At 41.4% G+C, this 19,156-nt stretch overlaps 1 protein-coding gene across 1 annotated transcript; it reads left to right on the top strand.

Annotated features, from left to right (window-relative positions):
- The first annotated feature begins 950 nt into the window (after positions 1–950).
- LOC144014839 (PRELI domain containing protein 3B-like) lies at positions 951–18,723 on the top strand. Its single transcript, XM_077515141.1, has 6 exons — positions 951–1,236; positions 6,215–6,383; positions 6,459–6,548; positions 7,114–7,184; positions 17,601–17,703; positions 17,777–18,723. Exons 1-6 carry the CDS (start codon positions 1,088–1,090, stop codon positions 17,891–17,893), a joined length of 699 nt encoding a protein of 232 aa, XP_077371267.1. The 5' UTR covers positions 951–1,087; the 3' UTR covers positions 17,894–18,723.
- Positions 18,724–19,156: the final 433 nt, after the last annotated feature.

The raw sequence follows: 19,156 nt of genomic DNA, 5'->3' as shown, positions 1-19,156 counted from the left end.
TGGGTGAATTATGTTCCCATCACTACACTGAAATAATAAGAACTGTATATTGTGTCCGTGGCTAAATATATATGCCTCCGCAATCCAGCTATCACTTTTAAAATTAAAAATAATTGATAAATAATGGGGGCGGCACGGTGTCGAGTGGTTAGCACGTCCGCCTCCCAGTTTTGAGGACTCCGGTTCGAGTCCAGGCTCTGGCCTTCCTGGGTGGAGTTTGCATGTTCTCCCCGTGCCCCTGTGGGTCTTCTCCGGGTACTCCGGTCTCCTCCCACATTCCAAAGACATGCATGGTAGGTTGATTGGGCGCTCTGAATTGTCCCTAGGTGTGCTTGTGAGTGTGGTTGTTCGTCTCTGTGTGCCCTGCGATTGGCTGGCAACCAGTCCAGGGTGTCCCCCGCTACTGCCCAGAGCCAGCTGAGATAGGCGGCAGCACCCCCCGCGACCCTTGTGAGGAATAAGCGGTCAAGAAAATGGATGGATGGATGATAAATTATGTTGTGTATTTATAATGTTGTGTTATTATTTATTATTGAAACTACTTCGTCACTTTCCCAAAATGAACAATTTTTTTTCAGCATTCACATTGCCATTAAAAATGCCTAAATTAATCAAGACATTTGAGCACCGCCCCGGTTTTTCACATTTTCCAAAACAATAATGTTGAAATTATTGCAGAAATGCTCACAATCTTACCAAACCAATCCATCGGCATTTCTCAACTCAACTGGCTCTTTTTTTTCCCATCTTCATAATGATCATCTTAGTCAAAATTAGGATATCATAGGGAACTGCTTTTGGCCAATAGCCTACCAATAATTTACTCTTTTTCAGAATTACACGTTTTCACAATAAAAGACCATAATTAAGAGACATTTTCCATAACCCCACTCCACATTACTCAACCGATTATAACTGCATCTTCAAATTGTTAAAGTTACTCATTGAAGAAATGATTTCCTTTCCATTCGTTACTGTTTAAATGATCGAAACAGTAAATAGTGATAAAATACCGTACTGTAGCTAGTTTATCCCAGCGTATACCGCGAAAGGGAGTCTGTTTGCGGTGGCCGCCTATCTGAGAAGTATGTCCCTTCCGAACTTCCATCCATCCGTTGGTCCTTTCTCCTTCCTAGCTGCGGTCACGCTATCACCTTTTAGCCGGCCTGGCTCCCGAGCTCTGACGGACAAACCAGCCTACAAAATGAAGATCTGGACTTCAGAGCACATTTTCAAGTGGGTGCTTTTGTCTCTTCGGGTCTCGTCACATTTTCCGCGTGGCCAGTCACACATTTTTATCTCCTGGAAAACGTTTATTTCGCCGATTATTTATAAGTTTGAGTAAGGCTAGTCACTTATAGCTAAGTTAGGAAAGTTGGATTGAGTAACGTAATGGGTAAATGATCCAAAGTGGTTGTTGGTGTTGATAAGGTAGCTCTTCATAGCGTCACAGCCAGTCGTTTTGGAGTTTATAATACGAAGGTTCAATCAGGGAAGCAGCTGAAGCGAACACATAAACTCATTGTTAGCTTTGAGCTGCAAGCATAAAACTTAGTTATCGAGATATACGCTTTTTAAACATCGAATGTTAGTGGGGGGAAGGCAAACCATAAATATGGGATTTTTTTTCATTATCATATCTTGCATCACTTATCAAGCTGGAATCTGACATAACCACGATTACATAACAATCTGCCCCGTGAGACCTAATAACAGCGGCGTTTTATTGAATTGTTGAAGTGTCACTTAATGAAAAAAAGCTCATTTTAAAAATAAGTCTATTTTTTTTTTGGGGCGGGGGGGGGGGATTTCAAATTTATGTTTTTAAAGCTTGGAACTTTATCCGTAGTGGCTATTTCTATCTTATTTATAGGGCACAGTAACAAAACGGGTAATATAAATTAGTGTTGTTCCGCTACCGGTTTTTGGACCCCGGTAACCGATACCCAGCTTTTCAGTATCGGCAGATACTGATACCATACCGATACCTACGTTTTTTTTTTTTCTCAACATGAAAAAGCTGTCCTGCTATTGGTTTAGAGCATTCAAGGGTCAATATCTTAGATCGGCATGCAGTAGTAAACATTTCACATATCAGTGAATGTCGCGCACGAACAAGACACAAGATGCTGCATCCAAAATCCTATCTTAGCGTTGGAATTAATGGTATCGGCATGTACTTGTGAGTACTCACCGATACCACTGTTTTAATGCAGTATCGGCGCCTCTGCCGATACCAGTATTGGTATCGGAACAACACTAATATAAATATTAGTTATTCTAGAGTTGTCACAAACAAATCATTTTGAAAGTAATTATCCTATCAATTATTTCATCTATTACTCAGGGAATCGCCATTACACACTCAAGTCCCCATAGAGATTTGATTGCATTATCATTTGTGGAGGCAACATTTAATCTCCAAACCCGGGCGCAGACACTATGGAGAGAAATTTGTGTCTTTATTTTCAATCAAACAAAAAAGGAATTTGCAATCAAAAAAAAATTTCAATCAAACAAAAAGGGGATTTGCAATCAAAAAAAAAAAATCAATCAAACAAAAAGGGGATTTGCAACCTCAAATAAATTTTAATCAAACAAAAAAGGGTTTTCATATAAAATAAAAATTTGCAAAAAAAAACAAAAAACATTTCAAACATGGATTTGTATTTTAATAAAATCTTTTGCAAGCATTTTTTTTCGTTTTGTTTGCGAATCTGTTTTTTGGTTGCGAATCTGTTTTTTGGTTGCGGATCTGTTTTTTGATTGAAACCTGTTTTTTGGTTGCAAATCTTTTTCTGTGTTGTGTGGGCGGGGTCCTCCGTTCAACCGATGATAGAAGCCTTGTCATTGGTCAGCTTGGAAGCCGCTGCGACAACTTTCATTGGTCAGATAGGAATGGGGGTGTGACAATGTTCGTCTGACTATTTCCTGGTTCATTTTGTCCAGTCGCCGCCAGCATCGAGGTAAATATACCCCCCAACCCCCCCCACCCACCCCTCACTTCTAGTTTTCCGTTTTGTTTATCTGACATTTATCTAAAAGCAACCCTTGATCTATCGTTTATCCGGTGATTTGTTCTAACCATTACAATTAACGTAATCACTCACTCAGCATTGCTTAGCCATGTTAGCTAGCTAGGTAACTGATGGTCCGATACATGAGTCAGTCATGAAGCTATGTTGTTGGCAGTCAAAACACAAATATACGGCTAATTTGGGATAGCTGTTAGGATGAAGTTTTGTTGTTGTTTTTTTATACTCATAAAGAAACCTTTGCATTTGTTTCACATACAGGCAGGGCTGGGAATCGAATTTATTTACACTAGCTGCTTCCCCTAAATCTTGGATGTTTGAAGTAGAGATTAAATTCGTGCTAATTCTTTAATTCTTCTTATTTATTGGTCCTGGTTGTTTACTGTATGAGTCAGATTGAAACAGAAGGGGAATCTGAGTTGTAGGTGTACTTTTGCAATTACACTGACTAGATTTTTTATTTTAGAGTGCGAGCAGACCAAGGGGTAGAAAATGTAGACATAGCGAGATGCATGTTTACTGTAAGAGGAGCAGGCCAGGGCAGTTTTATTACTGGTAAAAGCGTACATAACCAGAGGAAAAAACTTTATATGAGTAAAAGTTCTTGGAGTTACTGTAGCTTTCATAAATGTATTTGATATTACAGATCCAGCAAGCTGAAGAGACACTACCCTTGGACCATCACGGTGAACACGGGATCATTATACCTGACATCCACTGTCGTTTACCTGAGGAAAGACTTGTTGCTTTACGGCAAATCAATCCAAACAAGGAGTCCTTGAGTTTTGGTCGCGTCATTTATTTGCAGACTCTCAATGTTGCTTCTAGTGCTAGTGTCTCGCGGCCCAAAGGGTCATTTAAATTTATGTAAAAAATGAAAATAAATTCCTGTGTAAAACAGTTTGACTTTTATTTCATAAAAAAAAGCATGCATATGAACTAACAACCAGTCAATTATTCAGCATTTTATAGATTTTATACAGACATTTTTCTCAAGAAATGATTGGCCTGCCAACAAGAAATCAAGAAAGCTCAGAAAATGAACTGTTAAACTTAAAACAAACATTTTGGTAGGAACAGCCTGTAATTACTAAAAAAAAATGAAATGGATGTGATTTTTTTTTTTTTGCCCTTTCAATTACACTGTGTCAAATCTGGCATCAAAGGTGATAGCAGTCAGTAGATGTGATTTAAAGGAATGGTAATCACTCATATGAGCAGTTGGAAATGTAATGGTGTTTGTGCAGGGGGTAACATAATGTGTGACCTGGCATTTGTACCTCACAATTGTGGTCAAAGTTTATTGATATTTTAAATTGCTCTCTGTCTGACATAAGCAGGTGCTTGTGGCCCTGCTCAGTTATCCACAGCATCACCTCATGAAGAGAGGTGACCAACCACCAACTTCATCTTCTGCATCTAAAAAGTAAAGAAAAGTGTGCTTGAATTAAGTACCAAACATGTAAAAAAGAAAATTCTGACAAAGTTATGTTTGACACATGTTTTGAACATTATTGAAACAGGAAAACTACAATGAAACAATCACAGGAACTAAATGTATTTATATTACGTAATCTCAGTCACTTCCTCTGTATTTCAAACACCCAAGACATAATAAATGTAGCAGAGGCTACTTATTTCAATGACCAGAACTTCTCATAAGTGATTAATAATTAGCATTTTATTAATGTAATGATGTAATGTAATAAAATAATCATGAATAAGCATAATAACAGCTATCTCAGCAGGCCGTTTATTTGGGCCGTAATATCAAATACATTTATGAAAGCTACAGTAACTCCAAGAACTTTTACTCATATAAAGTTTTTTCCTCTGGTTATGTACGCTTTTACCAGTAATAAAACTGCCCTGGCCTGCTCCTCTTACAGTAAACATGCATCTCGCTATGTCTACATTTTCTACCCCTTGGTCTGCTCGCACTCTAAAATAAAAAATCTAGTCAGTGTAATTGCAAAAGTACACCTACAACTCAGATTCCCCTTTTCTGTTTCAATCTGACTCATACAGTAAACAACCAGGACCAATAAATAAGAAGAATTAAAGAATTAGCACGAATTTAATCTCTACTTCAAACATCCAAGATTTAGGGGAAGCAGCTAGTGTAAATAAATTCGATTCCCAGCCCTGCCTGTATGTGAAACAAATGCAAAGGTTTCTTTATGAGTATAAAAAAACAACAAAACTTCATCCTAACAGCTATCCCAAATTAGCCGTATATTTGTGTTTTGACTGCCAACAACATAGCTTCATGACTGACTCATGTATCGGACCATCAGTTACCTAGCTAGCTAACATGGCTAAGCAATGCTGAGTGAGTGATTACGTTAATTGTAATGGTTAGAACAAATCACCGGATAAACGATAGATCAAGGGTTGCTTTTAGATAAATGTCAGATAAACAAAACGGAAAACTAGAAGTGAGGGGTGGGGGGGGGGGGGGGGGGTATATTTACCTCGATGCTGGCGGCGACTGGACAAAATGAACCAGGAAATAGTCAGACGAACATTGTCACACCCCCATTCCTATCTGACCAATGAAAGTTGTCGCAGCGGCTTCCAAGCTGACCAATGACAAGGCTTCTATCATCGGTTGAACGGAGGACCCCGCCCACACAACACAGAAAAAGATTCGCAACCAAAAAACAGGTTTCAATCAAAAAACAGATCCGCAACCAAAAAACAGATTCGCAACCAAAAAACAGATTCGCAACCAAAAAACAGATTCGCAAACAAAACGAAAAAAAATGCTTGCAAAAGATTTTATTAAAATACAAATCCATGTTTGAAATGGTTTTTTTTTTTGTTTGCAAATTTTTATTTTATATGAAAACCCTTTTTTGTTTGATTAAAATTTATTTGAGGTTGCAAATCCCCTTTTTGTTTGATTGAATTTTTTTTTTTGATTGCAAATCCCCTTTTTGTTTGATTGAAATTTTTTTTTGATTGCAAATTCCTTTTTTGTTTGATTGAAAATAAAGACACAAATTTCTCTCCATACACAACACATAATGTATACTGCATGCATGACATCAGCCATCATAAACACCCACGCCTCATCACCACGTCGACAATTTGAATTTGCCAAAACATTAAGACTCAACAAAAGTAAATTTTCCATTCCATTCCAAGTATACGTACTGTCCCACATGGTTTAACAGCCACCCATGGGAGACGGTGACCAAGGCAGCAATGCAGAAGTACCCCAACCCCATGAACCCCAGTGTGTTTGGTGTGGATGTTCTGGACAGACGGCTGGACACGCAGGGGCGGTTACACAGTAAAAGACTGCTTAGCACAGAGTGGGGTCTTCCCGCCATCGCCAAATCCGTAAGTGCAAATTGTTATTGCATTGATAAAAAGTTTTGATTTTTTAATATAAATATTTCTGCCCTTTTCTCGCAGATCATCGGATTAACAAGAACGTGCACTTACGTCCAAGAACATTCAGTAGTGGACCCCAAACAGAAGATCTTTGAACTCAAATCTACAAATGTGAGTAGCTACTTAGATACTTCTGCATTTCAATTAATTGGAATATGGGAGAAAAGTTGTCATTTCAGTAGCTCAATTCAAAAGGGGAAACTTATAGATTCATTAAACTCATAAGGCCTTGTCTTACTTCTATAGCAGAAATCATGTTGATTGTTTCTCATGTAATTTTTTTAAATTAAAATTTCTTGAGATTTTGAATTTGGGCATTTCGTTAGCTGTAAAATAGAATCATCAAAGTATTTCACTGTGTGTAGGGAACCTGTAAAATACGAGTTGAGCTGAATGACTGAAATTTCAGTGTTTTCCATGATTTGGGCCACTCTCACGTCAGGCTGATGTGTATGACTCACAAACACGTGATGCAGCACATTTCCCTCAGTATCTCTGAGAAGGGAAGTGAAAAAGTTGAACTACTTGTATGTGTATGCTGACAGAGCGAACCTAAGACACAATAAATAAAATAACACAATAAAATGTGTATTTATTGGTGCAAAAACTATCAGAAGTTTGAAGTCTTTGTGTGTTCAAAAAAGGACTAACTTCAAATCTTGTTTGGTCTGGTCAGATCTCCTTCACTAATCTGGTCTCTGTGGACGAGAAGCTGACGTATAAGCCTCATCCGCAGGATCCTGACAAGTACGTTTTATTCTTCTGTCTCAACTCTGAATACAATGCACATGTGGTATGACACAATTTTGTTACTAACAATATGAATGATGACTCAGTGCTGTCAGAAATCCTTGTAAATGCTAGGACCCTTGAATATGATGATCACGAATCCCTGGGGAATTATACAGTTAGTTTCCAAAAACAATTATTGCTGAAGCAAAAATTATAGTAAAGTGTATAGTAGGGCCCGACCAATATGCATTTTTTTTGTGGCCGATACCGATTATTGGCAGAAGAAAATACCGATTACAGATTAATCTGACGATTATTTTAGAAAAAATAAATATACTGCATAAAATTAACGCCTTTTCCTTTTAAATGGGTTCCACTTACACACAAATTTTCACTGTTAAGATTCTCTGCTTTGAATGACAAGTCCATATCAAAAAGTTTAATGAAGTATACAAGGTTATTGTATAGATTTGTGTGTCAATAATAAAACCATTCTTACTTGTTTACACTGCTGTAAAGCACTGACATTTTTATCTTATGTTATTCTCACAAGTCTTGGGACTTACTGGGCTAACCTGGAATCTGGGGGATTGTATTTTGTGCCATGACATGTAGAAATGTGTGTTAACAGGGGCCAAATGATCTCATTACCTAACAAACCCAGAGAAGGGCCTCTTTGTATTAATTTAATCGTTCACGTATTAGCATCCACCTATCATTTGCAAATGCATACCAAGGAGGGTGTGGTTGGCCCTTCCCTCTTCGAATACCAGATGAGGTCCATTTGTCCCTGCACTTTTGAACGAGTTGTTGTCTGATCAGTTAGCCACCTATCATATGTAAATGCAGCCACTACACAGCCATTATGCTGGAATGTTCCCCATTTGTCCCACACACCAATATTCAACTGAATCTGAGGCCAAATGGACCACCAATATTCAACTGAATCTGAGGCCAAATGGACCACCAATATTCAACTGAATCTATTCAACTGAATCTGAGGCCAAATGGACCACCAATATTCAACTGAATCTGAGGCCAAATGGACCCAGATGTCCCTTTGTTTCTTGTTGAGAACAGTCAAAGTTGAAAATTTGGTTGAGTGACTAGAATGAACCAGTTGTATTCTCGCAGTCAAACTGCAAGAAATATACAATTTTATTGTCTGGAAAATTTGATGTTTGTCATTAATTCCTGCTAACTTGTTTGTTGAAAATAAGACATTCCTTACTGTTTGTGTGTCCTTTGTATGCAAATATTTGCTATAGCATAAAATGTATGTATGTGTGGCTTGTAGAAAATGTAGGACTGAATCTGTATCAAAAAAAAAAAAAAAGCATTTGCAACATGTCCATTCACACCCTTACCAGATCCTCAGGATCATCCCCCGAATAAAGGTGCAAATTAGGCAGGCCAAATGGACCCAGATGCCCCAGATTGTCCTTGTGGTACATTGAAAACAACAGTGCAACACCTCCCCTCACCTCCCCCGAACTGGGACTGACAAGTTTGCCCTAATCTCCAATGTTTGGAGGTCCTTTGTGGCAAACTGCATTTCATCGTACAATCCAGGCAGGCACATCACCATAGACGAACAGCTTTAGCCAACAAAGGTTCGCAGCCCTTTCACCCAATATATTCTTTCCAAACCAGACAAGTTTGGGATAAAGTTCTGGGCGGCATGTGACCTAAAGACAAAATATGTCTGCAACATGATCCCCTATCTTGAGAAAGACCCCAGCCGTCCCAAGGGGGTGAGAGTGGGGGAAGACGTCATGATGAATCTTATGGAGCCATTCCTGGACAAAGGCAGAACTGTGACAATGGACTATTTCTTTACATCTCAAAGAAATTGTCCGTGGATGTTTGCATCCTTGAATTTTGAGAAGAGAATGTCTTTGAAACCTTGGAATATCAACTTTATAATATAACTTGAAAGGACAATGACAAACTTAAAAACTATAAAAAAAAATTAAAAAAAATAAAAAAAAATGAAATAAGAATAGAATTAAGTAAAATAATAGCAACGAAAAAAAACAGTGAGAACAAATACTGACTGTTCCGGTGGGTTTTGTCCTCTTATGGGCAGTGTGGTGCCGTGCATCCATTGGGGTACACACTTAAAGTGAGTACAGAAGAAATATTAAAATATAGGGATGCACGATAATATCGGTGGCCGATAGTTATTGGCAATTATCGACCAATTTGACATCGAACAGATAAACCAGACAATAGAGAAATCTGCCGATAATTATCGGCAATTTGATTTCATAAAAATATACCAGATAATAAGGAAATCCAGCAATAATTATAGACATGCCACATTGGTCCATCTGTTGTGGTTGTGGGTCATCTCAATAAAATTCAGCTTCATGGTGCTTTACATACATTTGGACATTGTGCAAAGTTTATAACAATGTTTCAATGTATTTGTTAGACTTATAGTAGGACTCGAAAGTATATTTGTATTCAATTTAATTTTGCCAACAATTATCGGCTTACTTATCAGTTGTCGACATCGGCACTTCTAAATTATTGGTTTATCTGTGTCGGTTGAAAATAGTATTATCGTGGATCCCTATTAAAATAACTAGTTCTTCACACATTGCGAAGAATTTGTGCCTTTGCCTGCCTTTGCCTAGTGTTATCACATCTGTGGGTATGTGTTCCCACAAGATTTGTGTGTGGCTATTCATTATTTGAAGGAAAAACACTCAAAGTTGATGCTAACTTCCTGTTAGCATTTGCTAACTTCCTGTTAGCGCCAGGCTAGCGATGTTTTAAAAACAAAGCGTATTTTGTATTTAAATATAGAGTGGATGTATTTTTTAAGTGTCTTTAGTTTTACAGTTAACGACATATCAGACACAACACTTTGTAAAGGTACACAAATAAACAAAAAACGCCTCAGTCGAGAGTATCTTATAAAACTAGAAATGCCATTTCTGGGGAAATGGCGTGTGAAGGCTGGAGAGCTGAATAATACCTGTGGAATGATTTGGAATAATGTTGAATGATGTTGAATGATACTGAATGACATGGAATGAGCTTAACATGCTGAAGTTGGAATGGTTTGAATTCATCCAGAAATCTAGAAGCAGTTGAAGGAAGAAAAATAGCACAAAGGTAAAAATAAATCAGCAAGAAACAAGAAAACAATGAAGAAATCAAGTAAGAAATGGAGGAAGTAGCAAGTAATTGGGTAAGCAATGGAATAAAGTGAGAAGAATTAAGTAAGCAATCAAGTAAGGAGGGTAGAATCGATTCGCAATGGTGTAAGGAGTGGCAAACTTAAGCAATGGAGTAATAGTCACTGTTAGTATACTAAGCTAGCATTAGCATGCTAAGCTAACATTAGCAATAGCATGCTAATATAGTATTACCGTTCTAAACTAGCATTTGCATTGGCTTGCTAAGCTAGCATTAGAATGCTAAGCTAACATTAACATTCACATGCTAAGCTAACATTAGCATTAGTATGCTAACATTAGCATTAGCATGCTAAGCAAACATTAGCATTAGCATGCTAACTTAGCATTAGCATGCTAAGCTAAAATTAGCATTAGCACGCTAGCTTGGCATTAGCATGCTAAGCTAGCATTAGCATGCTAACTTAGCATTAGCATGCTAAGCTATAATTAGCATTAGCACGCTAGCTTGGCATTAGCATGCTAAGGTAGCATGAGCATGCTAACTTAACATTAGCATGCTAAGCTAACATTAGCATTAGCATGCTAAACTAGCATTAGCATGTCAGATTTTGTCATGTCATCACGTCGGCATCTTCAGCAGTCCGGATCCTTTTATCCTGTCCTGGGAGAACGTTGGTAACACGACCGATGGGCCACATCGCTCTTGGTAACTGGGGATCCATCACCATAACTGTGGTTCCAATCTGCAGCTGGGTTGGGTCCTTGTGCCATTTCGAACGGGTCTGCAGGGTTGGGAGATAGGGCTTGATGAAATGCGACCAGAACTGGTCCACTAACACTTGACTGTGTCTCCAGCGACGCCGACTTAATGGCTCTGCATCCACATATACAGCCTGAGGCAGGGAGGAGTCTAGCCTCCCCATGAGTAGGAGGTTAGGGGTCACAGGGTCAGGGTCTGCCATGTCTGTGGATACGTAACCCAGTGGTTTGGAATCTAAAATCCCTTCCACTTCCGTCAGGACAGTCCGCAAAACTTCTTCTGGAACAGACTGAGGCTGGATTGTGGCGTATAGTGCAGCCTTGACCGATCTCACCTCTCTTTCCCATACACCTCCAAAATGTGGTGCATTTGGTGGATTAAATTTGAACTGGATCTGGGACTTGACCAAATGATCATGAAGGGACGGGTGAAGGGCATTAAAGGCTTCTCTGAGCTCCCACTCTCCTCCTTTAAAATTTGTTCCCTGATCTGACAGGAGTTCGGCTGGTTTTCCTCTTCGTGCAATAAATCGCCTGAGGGCCATTAAGAAGGAGTCACTGTCCAAACTGGAAAGAACATCTAAGTGTACAGCTCGGGTCGTCAAACACTTAAATATAATGCCCCATCTTTTCTCAAGACGACGTCCAACTTTAACTGTGAATGGCCCAAAACAGTCCATGCCTGTAGAAAAGAAGGGTGGCTTTAGCAAACGCAATATTACTTCTGGCAGGTCTGCCATCTTAGGAACAGTCGGAGTGGCTCTCCATCTCTGACAGTCCGGACAGGCATGCTGGTGTCGTTTGACTGCTTCACGTCCTCGGGGTAACCAATATTTGCGTTGCAACTCAGCTAATAGGCGCTCTGAGCCTGGGTGATGTAGGGCCTTGTCCATATCCTGGATGATAAGCTGAGTGACTTTATGAAGAGGGTCTAAGACCACCGGACGAATGAAATCAGGCTCCAGTTGACGACTGCGATGAAGTCTCCCGCCAACTCTAATAAGTCCTGTAGCAGTGTCGAATTCTGGGGCCAGTATCAAACGGCGACTTGTTGAGGGAACTGGCTTGTTGGCTTTGAACAGGTTGTATTCCTCCGGAAAACTGTCTTGCTGGGCTTGCTGTAAGATTTCCCTCTCTGCTTCTTGATAGTTGATAGCAGAGAGTGTGACGTTATCAGCGGCCGCCCCATGACGAGACCGGGCAACAGCCGCAATCAATTCGGAGTAAGAGGGGGAATGGTCAACTTGTAGTTGCAATGAGGTCTTGGCAGTTGTAGTGGCAAGGCAGGAGATGGCAGGTTTGCGTAGCTCAACATCATTCTCTGGCTCTTGTCTAACTGGTTGAGTGGGCCAGAAATCTGATGTCTGCTGCAGAAAGGCTGGACCATGTCGCCACCTACTGTTGGTGGACAGCTCCAGCAATGTCCTTCCCCGTGTGATATCATCAGCCGGGTTAAGTGCCGAGTTCACTAATCTCCAAGCTTTGGGATCCATCAGCTCCTGGATCTCGGCCATTCGTGTTCCCACAAAAACTTTGAAACGACATGAATCTGACTGTAACCAGGTGAGGACAGTGGGGGAGTCTGTCCAAAGGGTGATGCTGTTAATAGTCAGTCAGCTCTCGTTGCAGGAGTGCAGCTAGTTGGGCAGCTGTCAGGGCCGCACACAGCTCCAGCCGGGGTATAGACTGTTGCTTTTTCGGGGCCACTCTGGATCTAGCTGTAAGGAAGGCCACCTCCACTTGTCCTCTTGTGTCCTCTGTGCGCAAGTAGGCCTCAGAGCCGTAGGCCTTTTCTGACGCGTCTGCAAACACGTGAACCTCTCGAGAGCAGTTTGGAGTGTCTATGGCAGGTCTGGTGTAACAGCGGGGTAGGGTGACTTGTGATAGATGATGTAACTCCTCTTCCCACTCTGACCATGGTTGTAGTACCTCCTCAGGTATGGATGGGTCATCCCACTCTCGTTGTTTGTCCCATAAGCGCTGCACTAGGACTTTGGCTCGGGTTGTGAAGGGGACGATGAAACCCAAGGGATCATACAAACGCGCCAGCACGCTGTACATGTTTCGCATGGTAGGTGTGGGAGGATCTAGTTTTTGGTACTTGTACCTCAAAGAGTCTGAGTTACAAAGCCATCGTAACCCTAGAGTGAGTTCTTGTGGGTCGGTGTTTGACTCCTGGAGCCACAGCTCACTGCTCTCGGACCTTACTTCACGAGGTAGGTGTTTGATTGTTTCGGGGATATTATTCGCCCACTGTCTTAGTTCAAACCCACCTGCTGCGAGTAGGGCTGTCAACTTGTTCACAAGGTGCTGGGCTTCTTGTACAGTGGGGACGCTCTATAGACAGTTATCTACATAGAATGATTTCTCAATCGTCACTCGTACATCCTCATTCGGTTGACTGTGATCACACACATGCTTCTGCAGTGCAAATGTTGCACAACATGGGCTACATGTCGTACCGAATGGAAGTACCTGCCATATGTAGACACTGGGTTGCTGATCTGTCTTCAGGCCCCGCCACAGGAAGCAGAGCAGTGTTTTGTCCTCGGGTAGCAGCCTGACTTGATGAAACATCCCTTTTATATCGCTGCTGACGGCTACTGAATGTTCCCTGAAACGTACCAGCACCCCCAGCAGGCTGGAAGTGAGGGTGGGCCCAGGAAGCAGCAGTTTATTCAAGTTGTCTCCTTTATAGCAGAAAGAACAATTAAAAACAATCCGGTTCTTCCCGTTATGGCTCACCATATGGTGTGGGATGAACCAAGTCTCTTTTGCTCGGTGCAGCTCCTCTTCGGTTCCCTTTAACACATAGCCGGCCTTCTCCAGTTTGTCAATCTCGGCACAGTATGCAGTAGCTCGATCTGGTTCACGCAGTAATCTTTTTTTCTGTGCTGCGCAGATTGGCTAACACTGCCTCTTTGGGTGCATTGAGTTGTGGCATGTTCTTTACTCTGAGGAGTAGAGTTGCGTAACGCTGGGTTCCCTGAATCCACACGTGTAGTTTTGGTCTCCAACAGGTGTATTGCGTCTTGATCCTGCCTGGAGCTCACAACTAGCTTTTCACTACGGTATGGAAGAACATCTTATTGCCATAACTTTTCCACATTATGCAGGATTTCAGCAGTGGGTGACAATGTGGATATGTGAAGCCATTGTGGATCTGCAGACTTTTGTTCAATATGCTTAATCGGCTCCTGAAGTGTCCAACCTAACCTTGTTTTTACTGCTGCAGGGCCGCCATGACGTCCCAGGCGCACCGGAGCCACTGGAGTGATGAGGTGCGGGTAATCTGACCCAATCAATAGCAGAGGGCGCACTTTAAACATTGTTGGAATTGGGAGGTCTCTTAGGTGCCTGTACTTTCTCTGAAGTGCCTCTGCTGAGTATGTGTGCTCAGCCAAGCTCAAGGCATCAGCTGTGAAGGCATCTTGAATCCTAAATAACCTGTGCGGCTGATCTACTGGGGAGATGGTGAATGACACAGCTGCACCATGTATGACTCTGATGTCTTGTCGCACTGTTCGAAGAGCAAGTTGTTCTGGCTGGCCGATGGCTTTGTGCTACCTGCAGAAAGGATAATGGTCCGCTCTGACCCGTCAAGTACTGCATAAGTCTCTAAGGAGTGCTCACCGTTGTGAAGTAGTACTCAGCTGATCTTTAACAGCACCTGGTGGCATCCAGAGCGTCTGTCCAGGTATAGCACTTCGTAGGTTGAGCTGACATGGCTTGATGGGCTTTCATCTGCAGGCTTTATGTTTACCTCATGTAAGGCTTGTAGGTGTTTCCTTTTGCACGTTTGACAGGTGACCTTCAGACGACACTGTGCAGCTTGATGGGAACGACCACAGCACCAGCATTTTCTATTTGATTTTATCCACGTTGTTTTCTGTTCACCTGTCAGGAGAGCAAAATTGGCACACTGGTCGAGATAGTGCAACGTATTGACACAATATGGGCAGAATGGTGTCTTCTCCAACTTCTTGGAGCTGGATGGCTCGGTGGGGAATTTATCACTTGGCTTTTCCGTGGTATGGAGGATGCTAGTGTTCTTCTTCCCCTTGCTGTTATGGCGCCGTGATGACTTGGATTCGCTGCTGCTCTTCACCTCACTGTGTGATGACTCGTACACTGTCTCCTGTATCTTCAACTCATAATCGAGCCAGTCAGAAAAGTGCAGAAGGCTTGGGATGGTGACATGCATAGGATACAGGAACCATTTAAGCTCTGCTCGCATATCGTGTGGCAGCTTGGACAGCAACCGTGTCACATGAGAGCCGCAGCACAATTCAGTCTGTCCACTTTCTCCCAACTGCTCCAACAGGCCCACCAATGCTCACACTCTCAAGGCAAACCGCTTGAAACCAGTAGTGTCACCATGACCAATATTTGAGGATTCCATCAGGTCAGCAATTTTTCTAAGAGCCAGCTGATGAGGCTGTCCATATTGTTCAGTTAAAGTGTTCATTGTATCTGTATATGGCTGTACTGAGTTAGTGTATGAATCAGCAATGAGCAAGGCATCTTCATACTCTAAATGGTCTACCAGAATGTGATATTTAAAACGCTCTGTTGCATCTTCGGGCAGAAGATTTTCTAGTGCTACCTTCAGTCTGGCGAACTCTCTTGGATCCCCCTTTGTGAAGCTTGGAATTGTGGGCTTGGGGCCACGATACACTCTCTCATGCTGGGTGGTGGGTGGATGCCTTCTGGGTTCTGAACCACATCGTGGTGGTGTATAGGGGCTACTGTACACTAGTGTCTGAACACCGGCTGGTAGAGGGCGTTGTTCAGGGTGGAAACTTAGCTGCACGCGGTGTAGCTCTCATGTTATTTAGTCGCTCTGTAAGGTCAGCTACCATACCTGCGTGTGTCATACATGGCAGAAGTGAAGAACACAACAGGATCAGCCGCCGTACAAAAACTCCAGTGTGATGAGCAGGGGGATAGGAAAAGCTCGCCACCAAGTAGAAGTGAGTAAACTACAGAGTAGATTTGGTAAATGACAGCTAGACAATCAAAACACGCTCGCTGGTGCAGTGTAAACACGTGCTGGACAAAGTATGTAGTGTTGTACATACACATTTATATTTTCCTGTGTTCTATAAAATCATGAAACCTTATTGAATGTTATTTTTTAAGACTATTCAATATGTCAAAATGAAACAATGATCTGCACACTCCTACAGAAGTGTAGACTGTGGTGTGAAAGTGGACAGAGAGAGCAAAACTTTATTGCTGACGAAAATGGACCTTGAGTCTCATGTACAGTGTTCCCTTGTATTCTGCTGGGGTTAGGTTGCAAAAAAATACAAAAACATCAGATTTAGGTTGATGAAGTGCCCCCCCTGCACTTTCTTTCTGGTGACAGGTCTGGCTCTTTAGTTAAGAAAATGAAATGAAAACGCTAATATGCTGTCCTGGATCAAGGCTTAAAAAATAAAATAAAATAAATAAAGATCACGGTCAGACTCTCAGGTGGATGCGCAGGCTGATACAGCACGGACGTACTGAATAAACTAAACTGGGATGCTCATGCTGTAGCAAAAAATGAAGCCGGCGTCCATCTTGCGTTGCCAGACTTAAAGTAAGTTGACTTTTCCGCAGCATACGTTATCTTCCTCTGCAGCGAAAATATCACTGTGTGACGTATGGTTGTACCAATAAGTATAAAATAAGTGTGGGAGATGCTCTAAATGCAGATTTCATCAGTAAGAAATTAATGTCGATATAAATTTTCGCTCATAAGGTACTGAGTGCTCATATTGCTCTGCATAATCAGAACCAGTTATAAGAACCATCAACAATGAAATGAAAGCAAAGCACACCAGAAAAAAAAAATTCTTGTGAAATGTAAACCTAACTTCTGCAAGTCCCGATTCATGATACTGAGATAATACTCTGAATGGTTGATGCAAATAATTAAGTTCGTTCTTTGCTAGGCTGTCATTATCCCATACAAGTGATTTATTGTAGTACAATTACAACATCATTAATTTTGAACTGCAACTGCGGTTTTAAAATTCCAGAGATGTGAAGATACCGTGTACCCTGTGTGAGTTTATGATAAATTATTTTGTGGTTGGTCTAAGAAGTTGCGCAGGGTCGTGTTTATGTTTGGTCTAATAAGACCCCCTCTTGGCAGTTGGGGGGGCACTACCAGAAATCCTGCCTAGGGTGCCAAGTTGCTTAGGAACGCCACTGACATACGCTACACACTTGCTAGTTGCTTATGCTACACAAACAAAGTGGTACGTTCAGGGTACTTTCACAGCGTCTGAAACTTTGGTTTTCTTTTATAATGTTTTAAGGGGAAAATAATCGACCATTTGGCCCAATTGGCCGATTGTCTGGGCCGATGTTTGAAGGCCAATAATTGGCCGATGTTTGAAGGCCAATAATTGGCCGATTTTAATCGGTGGCCACGTGAAGCTGCAAATACGTTTTCATCAATAATGAAATGAACATGAGACAGCTTGTTTGAATTCGCATTGAATGTATTGTCTCTGTTGCTGACCAGGACAGTGCTGACGCAGGAAGCTCTGATCAGTGTGAAAGGTGTCAGTCTGAGCAGCTACCTGGAAGGCCTCATGGCCAACACCATCTCTGTCAACGCCGGCAAGGTGAGGACAACCTGGAACTTTCCTTTAACCTCGTCTCCTTTTCCTAACCCTTTGCCCCCGTTTGACATGTCAGGGCCGCGAGGCAATGGAGTGGGTTATCCGGCGCTTGAACGCGGAAATCGAGGAGCTGGCGGCGACAGCTCGCGGCACCATGCGTGTGCCCATGGCGGCGGCAGTTGCCGACAAATGATAGCGGGCCTTCAACTATCATGAACTGACATGCCTCTCTGATCGGTGGTGACCCTCGTCAGCCAGTACAGCCTCTCGGAGACACTTTTGTGTGTGTGTGTGTGTGTGTGTGTGTGTGTAATTGTGAGGTTGTGTGTGTGCCTGATAATGATTGTGTGTGTAAATGAAAGCCAACAAGGCCGACATGACGTTCACCTAAATGTGGTCCTTGTGACTTTTATTTTATTCAAACTGTGCCACAAGCTCACTCCTTCAGTACCTTTCATCCAACAAGAATGTCAGAAAAGCACTGTAAACAGCTGTTAATCTCGTCTCTGTACGGTCGAAGCGGCTCTTTGAGAACATTTGGTACTTTAGAAGTATTCCATTAGCGTGACTGAATTTCACATCAGTTTTTTTTCCACGGTGCCATTCACTCAAAGCGTTAGAGCTGATCTTGTTTGAGTTCACGCGGCAGTGGTGGTTAGATATAACTAATATTGTGGCTGTTTGGTGAACGTAACATGCTTTATTCTGTCACAAATATTTGGAGATGTTTGTGTCATGGTCTCGAATATCACAGCAGCTTTTTTCAAAGCTGTCTGAGGTTTTATTTCAATATGAAGATCTGTGTCATGCTCAGCCATCCATCCATACAGTTTAGTTCCTTTCATGAACTGTGACGTTTTTCTTACGGGGGAACATTTGAAGAACAGCGGCTGTAAATAGGATATTTATATTATGATGGTGTTACATTCCAAGAATGTGAACGTGTAACTAAAAGGAAAATGCACACCGACATCGTTTGAAAATAAAGTGATGCCGTTGTTTCATGATGGTGGTGAAATTGGCTGGCTTGTTTGTATATTGTTTCATTGAAAGGGATACTTGACTCTGTGAGCCATTTTCGGCAGTGAAAAGTTAGTATTTTGTCCAGGATTAATTTGATAACTTCATTGTTTCATGTAGATTTAATAGCTTTAAAAACAAATTTTTCCACTTACTGTAGACTGAAGATGACATCACCTGTGCTGAGAAAGTTGGTAACGACCAATCATGGCTCATTGGTTTTCTGGGTTTAGTCAGTAAATTGGCGACAAAAATTACTGAGGGCATACTGTGACAATGTTAAAACACACTAACAGAAAACTTATTAAAACTTTCAAGAGTAAAAAAAAAAAAACGGAAAAAATGTTTAGAAGATCTTAATCAAGGGATATGAAAAAAGCAGGGTTTTTTTTTGTTTTTTAAACTTGGATTTAAAAGTATTTACACTCTGCGCTGA

The sequence above is a fragment of the Festucalex cinctus genome, chromosome 2 (genome assembly GCF_051991245.1).
Source record: "Festucalex cinctus isolate MCC-2025b chromosome 2, RoL_Fcin_1.0, whole genome shotgun sequence".
In the NCBI taxonomy this organism is placed as follows: domain Eukaryota; kingdom Metazoa; phylum Chordata; class Actinopteri; order Syngnathiformes; family Syngnathidae; genus Festucalex; species Festucalex cinctus.
Note: the sequence above shows the minus strand (reverse complement) of the source record. Positions and strands in the feature narration are given on the sequence as shown.